General features: G+C 42.0%; 1 protein-coding gene across 11 annotated transcripts in view; it reads left to right on the forward strand.

Annotated features, from left to right (window-relative positions):
* The window catches only part of EGLN3 (egl-9 family hypoxia inducible factor 3), a 452,919-nt gene that overhangs the window by 335,173 nt on the left and 97,842 nt on the right, over nt 1-19,904 (forward strand). For 7 of the 11 annotated variants that reach the window (XM_086363668.1, XM_086363669.1, XM_086363672.1 and 4 more), the window contains one exon: nt 15,425-15,482. The exons of the other annotated variants lie outside the window; for them this stretch is intronic. In XM_086363668.1, the coding sequence (XP_086219794.1) occupies nt 15,480-15,482 (3 nt within the window). In that variant the 5' untranslated portion in view covers nt 15,425-15,479. The remainder of the gene's footprint in view (nt 1-15,424; nt 15,483-19,904) is intronic. 11 annotated transcript variants of the gene reach the window in all.

Here is a 19,904-nt window from a genome sequence, read left to right on the forward strand (position 1 = left end):
TGTGCCCTGCAAGATAGCCAGCTCTAAAACCCTGCCCTCCCCAGTGATGTTTGTTTCCAAACAGACTTAACAAGCCTTCTAGTAGGTAGATGATGGTAAACCAATATCTCCTTTTTCAATTTCCCTGCTATAAATATTCTCACCATATTTGATATCAAGCTACCGTGGTGATGTCCTTAATGTGGAGTTGGGAAGAGGTACAGAGAACTGGCTCTCACCAGCCACCGCAAGCCAGCTCCATTCACTCACTAAGGTCCATTTATTCTCAAACCTCAGGAAGAACAAGCAAAGCAGTACTCTTTGCTGAGAGTGTTGCTTTCAGAGTTATGCTGAACCATATTGGAGCCTTCATCATCATCTGGTTGCTTAGTCATGTCCGGCTCTTTGTGACCCCATGGTCCACCAGGCTCCTTTTTCCATGGGATTGTGCCAACAAGAATACTGGAGTGGGTTTCCAGTTTCTTCTCCAGGGGATCATCCTGACTCTGGAATCAAGCATGGTCTCCCACATTGCAGGCAGACTCCTTACCATCTGAGCCACCAGTTCAGTTCAGTTCAGTCGCTCAGTTATGTCTGACTCTTTGCAACCCCATGGACTGCAGCACACCAGTCCTCCCTGTCCATCACCAACTCCTGGAGTTTACCCAAACTCATGTCCGTTGAGTCAGTGATGCCATCCAACCATCTCATTCTCTGTCATCTCCTTCTCCTCCTGCCTTCAATCTTTCCCAGCATTAGAGTCTTTTCAAATGAGTCAACTCTTTGCATCAGGTGGCCAACGTATTGGAGTTTTAGCTTCAACGTCAGTCCTTCCAATGAACGCCTAGGACTTATCTCCTTTAGGATGGACCAGTTGGATTTTCTTGCAGTCCAAGGGGACTCTCAAAGGTCTTCTCCCACACCACAGTTCAAAAGCATCAATTGTTCAGCACTCAGCTTTCTTTATAGTCCAACTCTCACATCCATACATGACTATTGGAAAAACCATAGTCTTGACTAGATGGAGCTTTGTTGGCAAAGTAATGTCTCTGCTTTTGAATATGCTATCTAGGTTGGTCATAACTTTCCTTCCAAGGAGTAAGTGTCTTTTAATTTCATGGCTGCAGTCACCATCTGCAGTGATTTTGGAGCCCTAAAACATAAAGTTTGCCACTGTTTCCCAATCTACTTGAAGTGATGGGACCGGATACTATGATTTTAGTTTTCTGAATGTTGGACTTTAAGCCAACTTTTTCACTCTCCTCTTTAACTTTCATCAAGGGGCTCTGTAGTTATTTACTTTCTGTCAGGGGTGGTGTCATCTGCATATCTGAGGTTACTGATATTTCTCCTAGCAATCTTGATTCCAGCTTGTGCTTCATCCAGCCCAGCATTTCTCATGATGTACTCTGCATAGAAGTTAAATAAACAGGGTGACATTATACAGCCTTGACGTACTGCTTTTCCTATTTGGAACCAGTCTGTTGTTCCATGTCCAGTTCTAACTGTTGCTTCCTGACCTGCATATAGGTTTCTCAAGAGGCAGGTCAGGTGGTCTGGTATTCCCATCTCTTCTAGAATTTTCCACAGTTTACTGTGATCCACACAGTCAAAGGCTTTGGCATAGTCAATAAAGCAGAAATAGATGTTTTTCTGAAACTCTCTTGCTTTTTTGATGATCCAGTGGATGTTGGCAATTTGATCTCTGGTTCCTCTGCCTTTTCTAAATCCAGCTTGAACATCTGGAAGTTCATGGTTCACATATTGCTGAAGCCTGGCTTGGAGAATTTTTGAGCATTACTTTCCTAGCATGTGAGATGAGTGCAATTATGCGGTAGTTTGAGCATTCTTTGGCATTGCCTTTCTTTGGGATTGGAATGAAAACTGACCTTTTCCAGTTCTGTGGCCACTGCTGAGTTTTCCACATTTGCTGGCATATTGAGTGCAGCACTTTCACAGCATCATCTTTCAGGATTTGAAATAGCTCAACTGGAATTCTATCACCTCCACTAGCTTTGTTTGTAGTGATGCTTTCTAAGGCCCACTTGACTTCACATTCCAGGATGTCTGTCTAGGTGAGTGATCACACCATCATGATTATCTGGGTGGTGAAGATCTTTTTTGTATAGTTCTTCTGTGTATTCTTACCACCTCTTCTTAATATCTTCTGCTTCTGTTAGGTCCATACCATTTCTGTCCTTTATCGAGCCCATCTTTGCATGAAATGTTCCCTTGGTATCTCTAATTTTCTTGAAGAGATCTCTAGTCTTTCCCTTTCTATTGTTTTCCTCTATTTCTTTGCACTGATCACTGAGGAAGGCTTTCTTATCTCTCCTTGCTATTCTTTAGAACTCTGCATTCAAATGAGTTTCTTTCCTCTTCTCCTTTGCTTTTTGCTTCTCTTCTTTTCACAGCCATTTGTAAGGCCTCCTCAGACAGCCATTTTGCTTTTTTGCATTTCATTTTCTTGGGGATGGTCTTGATCCCCGACTCCCCTACAATGTCATGAACCTTCGTCCATAGTTCATCAGGCACTCTATCAGATCCACTCCTTTAAATCTATTTCTCACTTCCACTGTTTCTATGAAGACCTGCAAGACCTTTTAGAACTAACACCCAAAAAAGATGTCCTTTTCTGAGCCACCAGAGAAGACCAAAAAGAAAAAATCACTTTTACCAATCATGTCTGCTCCCTTGTAGAAGAAAATGGCAATCCACTCCAGTATTCTTGCCTGGAAAATCCCATGGACAGAGGAGACTGGTGGGCTACAGTCATAGGGTTACAAGGAGTCGGATACCACTAAAGTGATTTTGGAGAATCATGTCTTCATTTAACATTTTGAAATTTTGTTCATTGTGGATTTTTTTCATTCATTTTGACTTTTAAAAATACTGTATTAGATTTTATTTTATCTTTATCGCCCCTCTTCCTTCTTATTTTTGTTCTTCCTCTGCTCCCTGCCCCTCCCCCCACTTTTTTCTTTTCTTTTTTTGCTATTTATTATAGAAGGAAATGACAACCCACTCCAGTATTCTTGCCTGGAAAATCCGATGGACAGAGGAGTCTGGTAGGCTACAGCCCAGGAGGTTGCAAAGAGTTGGACATGACTGAGCGACTTCACTTTCACAGCAATATGGTTAAGCTGCCAGAGTCACATCATATAGATTCAAAATAGCAAACTGCTGTGTCACTTAATAGCCGTGTGATTCTGAGCAAGTACCTGACATGTAAGTACTTGCTATTTTATATATGTATACTTTTTTAGATAATATAGAATATATATGCATATAATATAGAATGCTATGCTAAGCTGCTTCAGTTGTGTCCAACTCTTTGCAAGCCCATGGATTGTAGCCCAGCAGGCTCCTCTGTCCATGGGATTCTTCAGGTAAGAATACTGGAGTGGGTTAGCATTTCCTACTCCAATAATATAGAATATATATGTATATATAATATATATGTATACACCCACATGCATATATACATACATTTGTTGCTGTTCATTCACTAAGTTGTGGCCAACTCTTTGTGATTCCATGGACTGCAGCATACTAGGCTTCCCTGTCCTTCACCATCTCCCAGAGTTTTCTCAAACTCATGTCTATAGTCTATTGACTCAAACTTGAGTCAATAATGCCATCCAACCATCTCATCCTCTGCCACTTCCTTCTCCTCTTGTCCTCAATCTTTCCCAGCATCAGGGTCTTTTCCAGTGAGTCGGCTCTTCACATCAGGTGGCCAAAGTATTGGAGTTTCAGCTTCAGCATAAGTCCTTCCATTGGACATGCAGGGTTGATTTCCTTTAGGATGAACTGATTTGATCTTCTTACTGTACAAGGGACTCTCAAGAGTCTTCTCTAGCACCACAATGCAAAAGCATCAATTCTTTGGTGCTCAGCCTTCACTATGGTGTAGCTCTCACAGCCATACATGACTACTGGTCCTTTTTGGCAAAGTGATGTCTCTGATTTTTAATACGCTGTCTAGGTTTGTCATGGCTTTCCTTCCAAGGAGCAAGCGTCTTCTAATTTCGTGGCTGCAGTTACCATCTGCAGTGATTTTGGAGCCCCCCAAAATAAAATCTGTCACCGTTTCCATTTCCACCCCTCATTTGCCACGAAGTGATGGGACTGGATGCCATGATCTTAGTTTTCTGAATGTTGAGTTTTAAGCCAACTTTTTCACTCTCCTCTTTCACTCTGATCAAGAGGCTTTTTAGTTCCTCTTCAGTTTCTGCCATTGGAGTGGTATCATCTGCATATCTGAGGTTGTTGATATTTCTCCTGACAATCTTGATTCCAGCTTGTGAGTCATCCAGCCTGGCATTTTGCATGATGTACTCCACATATAAATTGAACTAGCAGGGAGGCAAGATACAGCTTTGACGTACTCCTTTCCCAATTTGGAACTAGTTTGTTGTTCCATGGCCAGTTCTAACTATTGGATTTTGACCTGCATTCATATATATTTGAGGATTTTGTGTTGGGTAGTTTGCTAATCATTTTGTATACATTATCTAATTTAACCTATACACATGCGTGTACACAGAGAACATGAGGTTTTTGAGTGAGGAAACTGAGGCCCAGAGAGGTTAAATGACATGTTCTAAGTCCTGTAGCTAACCAATAGTGGGCTGGAATACATACTCAAGCTTGTCTGACTCTAGATCCTGCCCCTTATGCCTCACACTGCACACGTTTGGGGGAGTCAAGTCCATGCACAGCTTTCTCATGGACAGTGTGACTGTTCTGCTTTAGGGCCCGTGTCCCTGTGAAGGTCTCAAGGAACCTCTAGTGAACTTCTGTGAGCCACACCCAGGCATCACACCCAGGCCTAGGGTTCTGATCCAGGCTGGCGCCCACTATCACAAGGCCAAGCTAGAAAATCTGGGGTTAATTAGGGGAATTTATGCTTCCTGAGGAGAGTTGTTGAGGAGAGATGAAATCTGTTTGCTGATGTCTTTTTTTTTCTTTTTAAAAATTCTATTTTTGTATAGTTGTTAAAGGTTATACTCCATTTACGGTTATTACAAAATATTGGCTACATTGCCTATGTTGTATATCCATCCATGAACATGTCTTATACCCAGTAGTCTGCACCTCCCACTTCCCCATCTCTATATTGCAGAAATGGGAGAGAAGTGGTGATAGAGGCTCTGGAAGATCCACGGTTGCTCAAATATTCTCCCACTGAATTAAAGATCTTACTTAGAAGATGTGAGATCTGTCATTAAGTAGCTGCATGGACAGCCCTGGAGTAGTGTGACAGGTGATCCTGCTTCTTGCAGTCTCCTGAAGCCCTTTGGGTCTCAAAACAAATAAGGATGCTGAGTTAGATTTCTCTCTGATGCAAACCCTGAATGATGTTGCTTTTCTTTTAGGGAATCCTCACCAGACTGGGAAGGCAAGGAGAAGCACACCCTGACTGTGGCCCACACCTATGGGGGCTATTGTTCACGATAGGTGGGCTGACAAATGCTCTTGCATGATATTCTCCACTAGATCTGCCTGTTATGCTCCTTTGTGACTTCCTATACTTTTCTCGAAATCACAGCTCTGCAATAATGCAGCTCTTTGCCTGATTGTTTGCCATTTGCCCTCCAGACTGTAGCTTCAGGAGAGCAGGGCCCTTGTTTACTTTGTTCATTACTTTTCTCCAGCATGAAGCCTGGTACATATTAGGTTAGTTGTGTGTTAGTAGGTTGAATGAATGGAAGAAAAACAATAAGACATAATGCATATCCAGATGGGTGGAGAGACATCCAGAAGAACTTGAGTCAGGCCTGGCAAGGTCTCATCAGAGTCCCACCCCCCTTCCTTGAAAAGTCGAGGGCAGGGATTCTTTTTTTTAAGTTTATTTATTATTTTTATTTTTGGTTGCACTGGGTCTTTATGGCTGGAAGGGTTTTCTCTAGTTGTGGTGAGTGGGGCTACTCTTCTTTGCGGTGTGCTGACTTCTCATGGCTTCTCTTGTTGCAGAGTATAGGCTCTAGGCACTCGAGCTTCAATAGTTGCAGTAGTTAGCACTTAGTACTTAGTCTCAGGAGTTGCAGTGTGTGGCTCTAGGGCGCGGGGCCTTCAGTGACTGTGGCTCCCAGGCTCTAGAGCACAAGCTTAGCAGTTGTGGTGCATGGGCTTAGCTGCTCCACAGGATGTGGAATCTTCCCAGACCAGGGATCGAACCCATGTCTCCTGCATTGGCAGACAGATTCTTCTTACCCACTGCACCACCAGGGAAGTCTGAGGGCAGGGATTCTAATATGATGCCTAAAGCAGGGAGGGAATAACTTTAAATCATGACTTTCCTAGAAAGAGAACTAGAAAATAACAGATGATGAAACCTTAAATCTTATAGATCACAGATGAAGAAATAAAAATCTGCTTTCCAGATTATTCTGCTCACTGTAGAGAACAATAAGTTATATAATGGCTTCTTAAGAAAGGTGATGTGAAGTTGTGGGCCTCAAGGGGCTTTCCTGGCCCTGTGGTCTGCCGCACAAGCAGCACAGCTCCATCTTTCAGGGACCACCTTGAAATGGCCTGGAGCTGCCCCTTAGGCCAGGTGGAGCCTCTGGGGCTGAATGTTGGATTTGGAAGTGGGGCTCTAAAAGGAAGCCACAGTGAATATTGAGACAGCAGCTGTCTCAGGTTACTCCCAGGCTTTAACACACCAGGTAGGGGAGAAACCCGGAGAAGTAGCAGGAGCTAAGCAAGTTAGGCTAAAACTCCACCTCTTGGTTGTCCATGTCCATTAGGACAATGACCGTGATGAGTTTGTAATTAATTCTCAAGAGCCAAGCAAGTTGCATTCACTTTGAAAGTAGCCAACTTTGAAGAACCAATTCACCCAATTCTGAAATGCACAGTTTTCTTTATGGAGGCAGCACCACACTTCAGGACCACACAGCTGGGAGATGAGAAAAGGATGAAGTGAAGTCAGGATTTTGTGAAGTCAGTATATGGGATGAGTCAGAGGAGACATATTAATAAAAGGAGACAGGGAACTTCACAAAAGGAAATGAATTCTCCCTTGATTAATGATGTGCAGAATACTTAACGTCATTATTAACGCTTATAGTATACAGATGACAGGGGCCCACCCTATTGTGAGCAGAGGACAGAATGTGAATAATTCCATAGCTTTGTCACCATTTAGAAAAAGTCTCTCTCTGCACATGCATATGTGTATATGTGTTTAGACTGAGAATTTCAAGAGACGTGGTAGTTTAGGGAATAAGACAGAATCGTTGTGTTTCTACTTTCAGCTCTTAGGAAAGTACATAAGAAATTCATAACTGTTTGAAAAGTGATTTGAGATCCTCTGATGAAAGGTAATGAGAAGTCAGAGATATCAGTCTTGGAGTGTGATGACAGCATGTGATTTCATGTTGGAGTGGTGCTAGACCACATATTCCAGAATATGTTCCTCTCCTACTTCTCCAGCAAACAAGAAAATGGGTATTGGGAGAGGAGGGAGCAGGGCTGGAAGGAGGAGAGGACGTTGGGCAAAACCCGAAGTATTTTATGTTAACCAAGAAGAAGACAGCCTGGGGACCCGGGAGGGACCAGGGCCTGCCTTCATTCCCTAGGGCAGTTTGCCTTCTTGCAGTCTGAACTCTGTTGCCTTTTAGGGTGATCTGTTTGGTCAAGTTTTCCCAAATGATGTAATACCTGCTGTTTTGTCACAGTGAAAACCACCTTTTGCTTTTCAAGAGAGCTACAGCATTGTTTTCTGTTGCATTAATATTTTGGTGGCAATCATCTGTCATTAAAACCTTTATTATTCTCTACATTTACAAATCTGCTTTTCTTAGAACATCTTTTCTTCAGCAAAGACTTAAGAGGAAGGTGCTCTGTCTACCATCCAGGATCTAGCTAGAGTGAGGCCTCCTGGCAGACAGGGGCCATCTCTGACCACAGGTACCAGAGGCAGCTGTATGGGCTGGTCACAACTCAGCTCCAGAAGGGGCTCCAGTTCTGGATCTGCTGCCCCTGTTCACAGGATTTTAGGCAAGTTATCCAACCCCTCGGAGTCACAATTTCCTCATTTGTGAAATAGAATAAGAAAGATCTACCTTTTGGGGTTATTGCGAGCATTTAAAGAATAGTTATGTGTGGCCTATAATAGGCCTAGTAGATAGGAAGCACCAAGTAAGTGTTTGCTGCTGCTGCTTCTACTGCTACTACTATATTATTATTTCCTGAGAATGTATAGACTGGTTTAGAGAAAATTATTGAGAGTATTATTTCCATCATTATTACAGTCTTTGAAAGAAACTAAGGATTTAAAGCAAAATGCTCAGGTAGATTAAATTATTTTTGGTATTCTCCCTCTTCTTTTCTTCTGGCTCTTGCAGATTTCTGATACATTGCCATGTGTCTGATCATTATCATGGCTTAAGGTTTTAGTGATGTGTTAAATATATCCCCTATGAGTGTAAGCTGGGCTTCCCAGGTGGCTCACATGGTAAAGAGTCTGCCTGCAATGTGGGAGACCTGGGTTTGATCCCTGAGTCGGGAAGATCCCTGGAGAAGGAAATGGCAGCCCACTCCACTATTCTTGCCTGGAAAATCCCCTGGATGGAGGAGCCTGGCAGGCTACAGTCCATGGGGTAGCAAAGAGTCCGACACGACTGAGTGACTTCACTTTCACTTCCTTTCTTTCATGAGTGTAAGCTACTTAAGGTACACATACCTACCAGGATGAATTCATGCTTTCAGAAGAAGACTGGAAACTTGACACTTTTCTGAAAGATGAAGTAATAAACCCTATAGACTTCTAGAACTTTAAAGCTAGACTGCAGGGGCCATCAAGTTCAAGACCTGAGTAGGCAAATGATTTACCCTTGGAGACAGGCATGGTTGGTTATTGGCAGAGCGTGCACGGCTAGAGTCTCGGGTCAAGTTAGTCAGTTGAATGCTATGAACATGTGAAACATGGTGTGACTTCTTATAAAGCTGCTTCTACTTAGCTGAGCTGTGGCAGCATGCCATCCGTGTCCAGAAAAGGGTCTTATCAGATTGCCTATAAACTCTATGCACTGAAGCGGGTGTCGCTGAGGACATCATCCTGATCCTGTTTATGAAGACACCTGAGGGGCCGTATCTTTCAAGTACCAGAAATAGCTGGTGCTCCTGGGACAACTGTTTTCATCTGATGAATGCCCAGAACTTTTTATGTGATTGTTATCTTGTGATCAGTGCTTTTTGCATTGACTAGGAATGCTCAGGGAGAAGGCAATGGCAACTCACGCCAGTACTTTTGCCTGGAAAATCCCATGGACATAGGAGCCTGGTAGGCTGCAGTCCATGGGGTCGCTGAGTCAGACACGACTGAGCAACTTCACTTTCACTTTTCACTTTCATGCCTTGGAGAAGGAAATGGCAACCCACTCCAGTGTTCTTGCCTGGACAATCTCAGGGACGGGGGAGCCTGGTGGGCTACCGACTATGCAGTCACGCAGAGTCGGACACGACTGAAGCTACTTAGCAGCAGCAGCAGCAGGAATGCTCAGGAACAAATTTACATTCTATCTCTGTGAATAGAACCAGTAGCTACTACAAATTACAGATGTTTATTATAGCTGAAAACTTTGTAGGCAGCTTTTCTAAGCAGTGTTCCACTGCTCTCTGACATTCTCTGACACTATGGATATTTCCTGGAGGGAAGAGGAGTTTTGGAGTCCTTCATGTCACATACTTTATCTCCTTCTTGGATATTCATGATGTATATATTGGTATCTGATAAGTTCTGATAAGTCTGACAAGTCTTATAAGTCTGACAATTTAGAATCAAAACAAAAAGAGCTTTTTAAAGCTTTGTTTAGTCCTATAGTTATAAAACTTATTTGATTACAGAATCTTTAAAAAAAATTACCTCAGAAGTCTCTAATTTTATAGGAAACACTTTTGGGGGAATACTGTCTTCAGTAATCTGTAATCAAACCCTATTTATTGGATTCATGTCAGTACACAAGTTGTCTCTTGACAGGGCAAAACATGATTCTTTCTACTTCTGCAAAGCAAAGAGTCCAGTTGTGTATATTGGACCACATGACTGATGAGGTCCCTTTGAGCTCTAAGGTTTGTTGATTCTTGATTTTAAAAATGAATAAAAGTGTCTTAAGTGTATCTGCGCATAGAATTAAGAATTTAACTTTATGAACGTGAAGACTAAAATTAGTAATCAAAATAGTGTATGTAACATTTCTGGTGCTGTTTATTCATGTCTAATCTAAAAGATCGCTTTAAAAATCATGTTTATAAAAACAGCTCCCAGGAGAGTTTACAAAGATACACATTTCCTTTGAAAAGCCTCTGAGTCAAAAGATGTAGGATTTTCATTTGAACTCCTGTTTGGGTATAGAATTTATACCCTGCTTCCTGCTTTGATAAAGGCTTTTTCCCAATGGGGTTGATGCAGCTTCATGGTGTATCTCCAGGGGGTTGTGCAACTAGATTTACTCCTGAAGCACGTAGCCCATTCAGAGATTGTGTTGTTAGTTTATGAGGCACTTTTGGCATTAAGACCCTTCCCCTCTACACTCCCCGTTAAAACTCAGCAAACAGAAGCCAACAGCAAGGTCCTCAAGCCCCTGCCATGTTTGTATTACTTGGGTGGGAGCCTAGACTTGCCTTAGACAAGACACCTAGCTTCTGGAATTGTTCCATCCCCTTGACCACTGAGCCAGACCCAAGGGGAAACAGCAAGGCAAAATCACCCTCCAAGAGATGGACTGCAGGCAGCAAGGACAGGTCCTCAAGCCTGGGTCTTAGCTTGGCATCCAGCTTTCTCGAGCAGCGTGGTCCTGGATGTGGCGCCATAACCGCAGTGGCTTTCATTGTCCTCCTCTCTGTGTATGCCCACGGAAGGGTGCGATTTCATTATTTCTCTGGACCACTTGTCCCTCTGAATGTATTTGAGTTTTTCTCCTGTTTGACTATGCCTACTGTGTGTCAGGTATTACGTCACAATAACACATATCCCCTTGTCCTTTCCCTTGAGGAACTCATAGTGTTGAAGAGCAGATGGCACCAGGAAAAAATTTTCATCCGACGTGACAGAGACTCCAAATGAGTTGTGTATAAAGACCAATGAGGAAGTGATAGAGGTGACGTGTGAGTCAGGTCTTAGAAAATGTGTTGGAACTGATTTTGCCACTAATGGGCTTACTTTTTCTGAGTAATGGCAACCAGCCTGCTAAAGGGGGAAGTGTAAACTGAGAACTTGTTTGGGATTCACTCAGTAAACTAGCTGACTGAACCCATTAGGCAAAGTCTAGACTCTGACTTCAAGCAATTCAGTGAATATTTAGGCTTTAAGTATTTCAGTTATTGGAGGAAGAGACCATCTGGAAAGCAGACTCTCTGGAACTCACTCTCAAGTTTCCTGTTGTAAAAATGTTCGAGGGATAGTTTTGATTTGTGGAACTCCTGGAATTAACTTTGCTTTATGTTTAATAATACCTAATTTCCCAGTCTCATGGCAGACAGAAAATAAATGGCATATTTAAATTGCTATGTAGGTGAAAAGAAAGACCACTACTGAAGAATGGGTTTTAATTTAAATTTCAGAGGACATTTTACAAAGTACATGAACCTAACAGGTAAGCTGGCTCCTTGAGTTTGCTCTTCTGTAGACAACTGACCCTGGAAGGTGGGTAGCAGATCCAGTGCTGGGCAGAATTTTGTGGATCTTTTTCAAGTTACCTTTATGAGGAAAAACCATGGGTGTCCACCATGTGACATAATATCCATCACTTCCCTGGCTGTACAAATAGTTTTCTAATTTGATGTTGTAGAAAATCTTTCACTGTAAAAATACTCCTTTTCTTTAGATTTAGCACTTAAGATGTCCCCCAACCCCCTCTTCCCAAAATTCATTCTAATTGTGAATTTTGACTGTCTGTGTTTATTATATTTATACCAGATAGTATCTTTGTCTTCTCTTCTGCCATGGGTTGAGACAGTATTCATCCAGCTGGCTTTCCAGACTCCAAACTTAAATGGTGCCCTTCACCACGTGGGACTGGCTTAGCATTTGAAAGCAGCTAATGTTTCAGGTTTTAATTTGAAACTGAAGGTGTGCTATTTCTAGACTTGAGAGTCTTGCTTCCCACTATTTGTTATCATACACTTCCTCTTGGCATTTCAGTGGGTACCTGTGACTCCTCCCAGACCTCAAGTTCCTTAAGAACAAGGAATTTGTTGTTGTTCAGTCACTCAGTTGTGTCTGACTTTTGCAATCCCATGCAAAAAGTCTGCAGCACAGCAGGCTTCCCTGTCCTTCACTATCTCCCAGAGTTTGCTCAAGCTCATGTCCATTGGAGAAGACTCTTGAGAGTCCCTAGGATTGCAAGGAGATCAAACCAGTCAATCCTAAAGGAAATCAATCCTGAATATTCATTGGAAGGACTGATGTGGAAGCTCCAATACTTTGGCCACCTGATGTGAAGAGTTGACTCATTGGAAAAGACCCTGATGCTGGGAAAGATTGAGGTCAGGAGGAGAAGGGGATGACAGAGGATGAGATGTTTGGATGGTATCACTGATTCAGTGGACATGAGTTTGAGCAAGCTCCAGGAGATGGTGAAGGACAGGGAAGCCTGGCGTGTTGCAGTCCATGGGATCACAGAGAGTTGGACATGACTGAGCGACTGAACAACAACATGTCCATTAAGTCAGTGATGCCAATCAACCATCTCATCCTCTGTTGCCTCATTCTCCTCCTGCCCTCAGTCTTTCCAAGCATCAGAGTTTTTTTCCAATGAGTTAAGAACAAGAATGGGTTTCATTTATCTTTATATTCTATAGCTCATACATAAAGGTGGTGCTTAAGAAGTATTTGTCAAACAGATTATATTTATCCTAAAAATTCATCAATTGAACTATCCCATGTAGGCAAGATAGAGAAGGCAATGGCACCCCACTCCAGTACTCTTGCCTAGAAAATCCCATGGATGGAGGAGCCTGGTAGGCCGCAGTCCATGGGGTTGCTAAGAGTTGGACATGACTGAGCGACTTCACTTTCACTTTTCACTTGCATGAATTGGAGAAGGAAATGGCAACCCACTCCAATGTTCTTGCCTAGAGAATCCCAGGGACGGGGGAGCCTGGTGGGCTGCCGTCTATGGGGTCACACAGAGTCGGACATGACTGAAGCGACTTAGCAGCAGCAGCAGCATGTAGGCAAGAGGTGAAAAAGAAAGTACTGTGTATACAAGTCTCAGAACTTTACTTTTCCTAATAACTTAAAGGAGGCAGATAAAGGAATCTCCTGATAAATAAATGTGAGTATCTCCCTAGCGTGATCCAAGGATCCTGATTTACTTTGTGCTCAAATGGGACTTTCTGCTTTAGGATCATGTATGTGTGGATCATATATCATATCAAGAAAGATGCCATGTGAGCTGTGAAGTGGAAGGCTTCCCTCTGTGGAAGGGCCAAGGCAAACCTGCTTCATATTTCCTGTCTGAGGTCCCAGTAACACACTAGCTACCATTTCCTTGGCATCTGCCCTGTGCCAAACATTCAAGCATATGATCTCATTTAATCCTCACAAGGACTCCAAGGCTTAGAGGGGTTAAATGGCTTCCCCATGGACCCCTAGATAAACATGTCAAAAACCAAACCCATGAGCAAGCCTGCCCCAGGTTGGCATTCTCCCAGCACTCCCTGTCTTGGTGAGTGAAAATTTTAGCATCCAGTTCCTCCAGTGAGAAATCCTCTCCTGATACAAGCTTCCAAGTCTTGTGGAGATAGTGTCCACCCGTAGACTCCCTGTTGACTTCCATTCCAGCCCAGCCACCGTCTGCCCTCTGTGGACAGCTCAGGAGCCTCCCCAGTGGTCTAAAGTAGACCTCCTCAAATCTAGTCCCAATACTAAGCTTAAGTGGTCTTCTCAAAAGTCATGTATTATCATGTGATTTTTTTCGATTAAAAATCCTCCAATGCTACTTCTGTTCACTGGTAGAGACCAGGGTCCTTAACCAGGCTCACCATGCCCTCCTCGCCTGGCCCCATGTGGCAACCCAGTCTCCTCATTTTCTGGGCCTCGAGCCAGCCAGCTGTTCCCTCAGCCTGGAATGTTCTTACCATCCCTTTCAGAGCCTAGGTTGATACCCACTCAGCTGACAAAGCTGAGCTCAGTAGTGTCTTCTTCAAGGGACTTGTGTGTACTTTTTTGGCATTATGTGCTTCTCCTCCATAGTGTTCATCTTATATTTATTTGCTTCATTATTGGATTAATATCTGGTTGTCTCACGAGTCTGTAAGGTGCATGAGGGCAGGGGCCAGGTCTGTTTGCATTCACCAAATCTTAGTTCAGAACCTGAAGACAGCAAACAGTTGATGAGTATTTGTTGCATGAATTAATGCACTAACAGCCAGCAAGTGACAGAACTGAGATTTCAACTCAAAAGCTCAGTGTCTCCTGTCTTTAGTGTGTGGCTAGAACTCTAAATGGTCAGGTGTGGGGACAGAGGAGGGTCGAGATTGGGAGTCTGGCTCACTCTTCCCTCTGGGACAGGAAGGGGCTGACAGTTGAGCTTGTGGTCACTGAAGATTCACTGGTCTCCCGCCCCATTCCAGGCACTTTGTTCATTCTCAAATTTAATCCCTCTTAACAGTCCCTCAGGAAGTTAAGTAACTTGCCAAGTCGCCCAGAAGTCAAGCTGGAAGCCTAGATTCAAGCCTAGGCCCTTTGTCCCTCTACCCATGTTTGTAACCCTTTGCTAACTGTCTTTACCTTGTTCCTTGTTTTACCCCCTCACTGTGAGTCCCTATCTGACCTTCAGTTCTGTTCCTTTTCTTGTAAATTTGTACTCATTTCTTCTTTAATTTATCACCTGTCTCTCTTCCCTTCCCTAACTCCTTTTCTCCATTCCTCCATCTTCCTTCCCCTCCTCCGTCCTAATTCTGTTAGAGATGAGAACCATGATGTTACTTACCTGAAACTTATATTTCAGGAAGCTATCAGCAGCCAGAAGTCCTGCACACTAGGCAACTTGGTAGAACAAAATGGAGATGAGAATTATAAATGTCTAAGCTTGTGTCCTCTTACTCTTATGATTGGTTGGCTTTCAGTTTTAAAATCACCTCTGATTTTGAGCTTTGAATTTGGCCTATTAAAGGTAGTAAAAGCAGTACAAAGAAAGGGAACAGAACTTCAAAAGTGCATTTTTCTTCCCTATGAGAAGGCCACTATAAACTGTGGAGATGCTTCTCAAATAAAATTGGGTTCTGCCACTGCCTGCTGTTTCCCTCTGCATTTCATCTCTTTTCTCTGAATCACTGAAGCCTCTCTTGGGACACTAGGTAATCCGAAGAAACAATGGAGTGTTTGGGCACCTCGAGTTCTACAGAGAGCTAAGGCACACTGATTTGCATTTCTGGGTCAGCGTAATTTCACTTTCACTTAACCCTTGTACTGACCCTTGTTTTTCAGCGCTTTGGCTCTTTCCGCCATCCGTTCGAGAGCATTCAGTTTCCTCGACCCACAGATGGTAAGTGTCCCCTGGCAACCAAAAGCTTGCAAACTGCCCCCAACTCCCCTCTTCAGCATTCCCAGCATCACTATGGTCTTTTCAGTGAGGAACTGGCCAGTATTTTAGATGTCTCTGAATGCACATTTTATTCACATTTAAGAAGGTAGGTTTTTTTTGGTGTTAATGGAAGAGGAAATAAACATTAGAAATTGCATTATTCAATTGTGTACATAGCCGCCCAAGTTTTGCACCTCTTTGTGGTTGTAAATCCTTGATGTAATGGACACCATCTCTCTTGGTATGAGTCATGCTGGGTATGAGTCATTCTATGAAGACCCACAGTGTGTCAGAAAGAGGGACATGATGTATATTTAGGACTTTAAAATAAGGCTATTCTGCTGTCTTATTCATAGTGTGATTTCTGGTAAGAGGGAGCAAAGACACCAACAAGATTTAATTACTTGCACTGTGGCAGGAACACATCATTAGTTGTCCATCTTAGCGAGGTCCACTTGACTAGAAGACCCTGTGTAAGGTAAAGGTGCTCTGAGATGCAACATGTTGTACAAAGTGGGAAATGAAATATTAATGAAATGTTTATCTCTCAAAGCTTTAACTCAATTGGTAAGAATAACTTTATGTTTCTTTCTTGATTATAGAAGTAAATCATAATAGTATGATATATGAATTATATCTCAAACAATTGTTTTTAGAAAATAGTAGCAAGAGGATTATAGAAGAGACAGGTAAACAATAAGAAACAAATAAAAACCAATGATAATCTGGAGAAGGAAATGGCAACCCACTCCAGTGTTCTTGCCTGGAGAATCCCAGGGACAGGGGAGTCTGGTGGGCTGCTGTCTATGGGGTCTCACAGAGTCGGACACGACTGAAGCAACTTAGCAGCAGCAGCAGCAGCAGCCTGATTTGTTTTCTGTTATCTTGGGTACATGAATACAAAACTGAAATAGCGTAATAAGCAGTGTTGAAATCTTTTCATGCCTTGTGAACATTACATATCCTTCTCCCTCTACATAATGTTCTGTCATATGATTGTTTTATAAAAATTGAAAAAATTCTTTATTGTTGGACATCTAGGTTGCCTCCAAGTTCTGGACAATGTGTGTAGCTCTGTAATGACCATACTTGAAACTATATCAACGTCTATGATGATTCCTTAGATTAATTTCTAGATATCTAGTTGCTCTAAGAATATGTACTCTTTTAAAGGCTTTAAAACCTATACATATACATATATTCCTTCAGAAAGGTTGGCTCAATTTATTCTAGCAGTGTGTATACACCGTTGTACATATTTGTATATAATTTCCCACCATTAGATATTATTTAAATATTTTCGCCAATTTGACAAGTGAAAAATAGTATCTCATATTTCTTATTATTTTAACTCCTTTGAGTTAACTTCTTAAACATTCTTTCAAATAATCATCGTCCATTTAAAAATTACTTATAATTTCTTTGATCATTTATGTTATATGTTGTTTATCTTTTGGTTAATTTGTAAGATATTTTGAACAATCTGATAAGACTCTACTGAAATGAAAGTGAGGCAGATTTTTCCTTAGAGGAAGAGCAGTGTAGCTGAGATTGGTTACAGAGACAAAGCCTGCTCCCGGCTGCTTTCCCCCAGTGTGTGGATGTATTTGTTGACTGAGTGTATACCTCAGTTGTTTTCTGGCAAATATTCCCAAGTTGAGAGCCAGAAAGCATCATCTTTACAAATAACTGTGGTTTCATTTTGAGATAAATAATTACTTGAAGCAAAATAAAGAAAAATTATAAACAGTTTTGAACATTAGCCAATCTTATATTTATATCACCCATTTCCAAAGAACTTTAATTCAAAATATTTTTAAAGGTCAATTTATATTTTCTTTTAATTCAGCTGCTTCAAGGGTGGGGTAGTTTTTTCCTCTATTTTCCTCAAAAGTTCAGTTCAGTCTCTCAGTCGTGTCTGACTCTTTGTACCCCCTGGACTGCATGGACATACTGTTCCTCTATTTTAGGAGTAATCCAAGTGGAGTCAGAACTTAAAGACAGACAAAAGGAACTCCTAAGAATTTGAAAGTTTGATGATACCGTGTTCCTTTCTCTTTCTCCATTATTGTTTCAGTTCCATTCAGTTGCTCAGTTGTGCTCAGTTGTAACCCCATGGACTGCAGCATGCCAGGCTTTCCTGTCCATCACCAACTTCTGGACCTTACTCAAACTCAGGTCCATTGAGTCGGTGATGCCATCCAACCATCTCATTCTCTGTCGTCCCCTTCTCCTCCTGCCTTCAATCTTTCCCAGTCTCAGGGTCTTTTCCAATGATTCAGTTCTTCACATCAGGTGGCCAAAGTATTGGAGCTTCAGCTTCAGCATCAGTCCTTCCAATGAATATTCAGGACTGATTTCCTTTAGGATTGACTGGTTTGATCTCTTTGCAGTCCAAGGGACTCTCAAGAGTCTTCTCCAACACCACAGTTCAAAAGCATCAATTCTTCAGCACTCAGCTTTATAGTCCAACTCTCACATCCATACATGACTACTGGAAAAACCATAGCTTTGACTATATGGACCTTTGTTGGCAAAGTAATGTCTCTGCTTTTTAGTATGCTGTCTCGGTTGGTCATAACTTTTCTTCCAAGGAGCAAGTGTCTTTTAATTTCATGGCTGCAGTCACTATCTGCAGTGATTTTGGAGACTAAAAAAATAAAGTCTGTCACTTTTTCCATTGTTTCCCCATCTATTTGCCATGAAGTGATCAGACCGGATGCCATGATCGTTGTCCATTTAAAAATTACTTATAATTTTTTGATCATTTATGTTATATGTTGTTTATCTTTTGGTTAATTTGTAAGATATTTCAAACAATCTGATAAGATTAAGTTTGCTGCATGTTGAGTTTTAAGCCAGCTTTTTCACTCTCCTCTTTCACTTTCATCAAGAGACTCTTTAGTTCTTCTTCACTTTCTGCCATAAGGGTGATGTCATCTGCATGTCTGAGGTTATTGATATTTCTCCTAGCAATCTTGATTCCAGCTTGTGCTCCATCCAGCCCAGCATTTCTCATGATGTACTCTGCATATAAGTTAAATAAGCAGGGTGAAAATATACAGCCTTGGCATACTCCTTTCCCTATTTGGAACCAGTCTGCTCTATGTCCAGTTCTAACTGTTGCTTCCTGACCTGCATACAGATTTCTCAGGAAGCATACAGATTTCTCACCAGTAAGGTGGTTTGGTATTCCCATTCCTTGAAGAATTTTCCACAGTTTGTTGTATTCCACAGTCAAAGGCTTTGGCATAGTCAATGAAGCAGAAGTAGATGTTTTTCTGGAACTCTCTTGCTTTTTCCATGATCCAACGGATGTTGGTGATTTGATCTCTGATTCCTCTGCCTTTTCTAAATCCAGCTTGAACATCTGGAATTTCACAGTTCACGTACTGTTGAAGCCTGGCTTGGAGAATTTTGAGCATTACTTTGCTAGCATGTGAGATGAGTGCAATTGTGCGGTAGTTTGAACATTCTTTGGCATTGCCTTTCTTTGGGTTTGGAATGAAGACTGACCTTTTCCAGTCCTGTGGCCACTGCTGAGTTTTCCGAATTTGCTGGCATATTGAGTGCAACACTTTCACAGCATCATCTTTTAGGATTTGAAATAGCTCAACTGAAATTCTATCACCTCCACTAGCTTTGTTCGTAGTGATGCTTCCTAAGGCTCACTTGACTTCCCTTCCAGGATGTCTGGCTCTAGATGAGTGATCACACCACTGTGGTTATCTGGGTTATGAAGATCTTTTTTGGATAGTTCTTCTGTGTATTCTTGCCACCTCTTCTTAATATCTTCTGCTTCTGTTAGGTCCACATCATTTCTGACCTTTATTGTGCCCATCTTCGCATGAAATGTTCCCTTGGTATCTCTAATTTTCTTGAAGAGATCTCTAGTCTTTCCCTTTCTATTGTTTTCCTCTATTTCTTTGCATTGGTCACTGAGGAAGGCTTTCTTATCTCTCCTTGCTATTTTTTGGAACTCTGCATTCAAATGGGTGTATCTTTCCTTTTCTCCTTTGCCTTTTTCTTCTCTTATTTTCTCAGCTGTTTGTAAGGCCTCCTCAGACAACCATTTTGCCTTTTTGCATTTCCTTTTCTTGGGGATGGCCGTGATCACTGCCTCCTGTACGATGTCACGAATCTCTGTCTATAGTTCTTCAGGACTCTGTCTATCAGATCTAATCCCTTGAATCTGTCACTTTCACTGTGTGATTGTAAGGGATTTGATTTAGGTCATACATGAATGGTCTAGTGGTTTTCTCTACTTTCTTTAAGTCTGAATTTTGCAATCAGGAGTTCACGATCTGAGCCACAGTCAGCTCCCGGTCTTGTTTTTGCTGACTATATAGAGTTTCTCCATCTTTGGCTGCAAAGAATATAATC

Source organism: Bos grunniens, chromosome 21, assembly GCF_055505025.1.
Source record: "Bos grunniens cultivar Pamir isolate PY7600 chromosome 21, Bosgru_T2T1.0, whole genome shotgun sequence".
NCBI classification, from domain to species: Eukaryota; Metazoa; Chordata; class Mammalia; order Artiodactyla; family Bovidae; genus Bos; species Bos grunniens.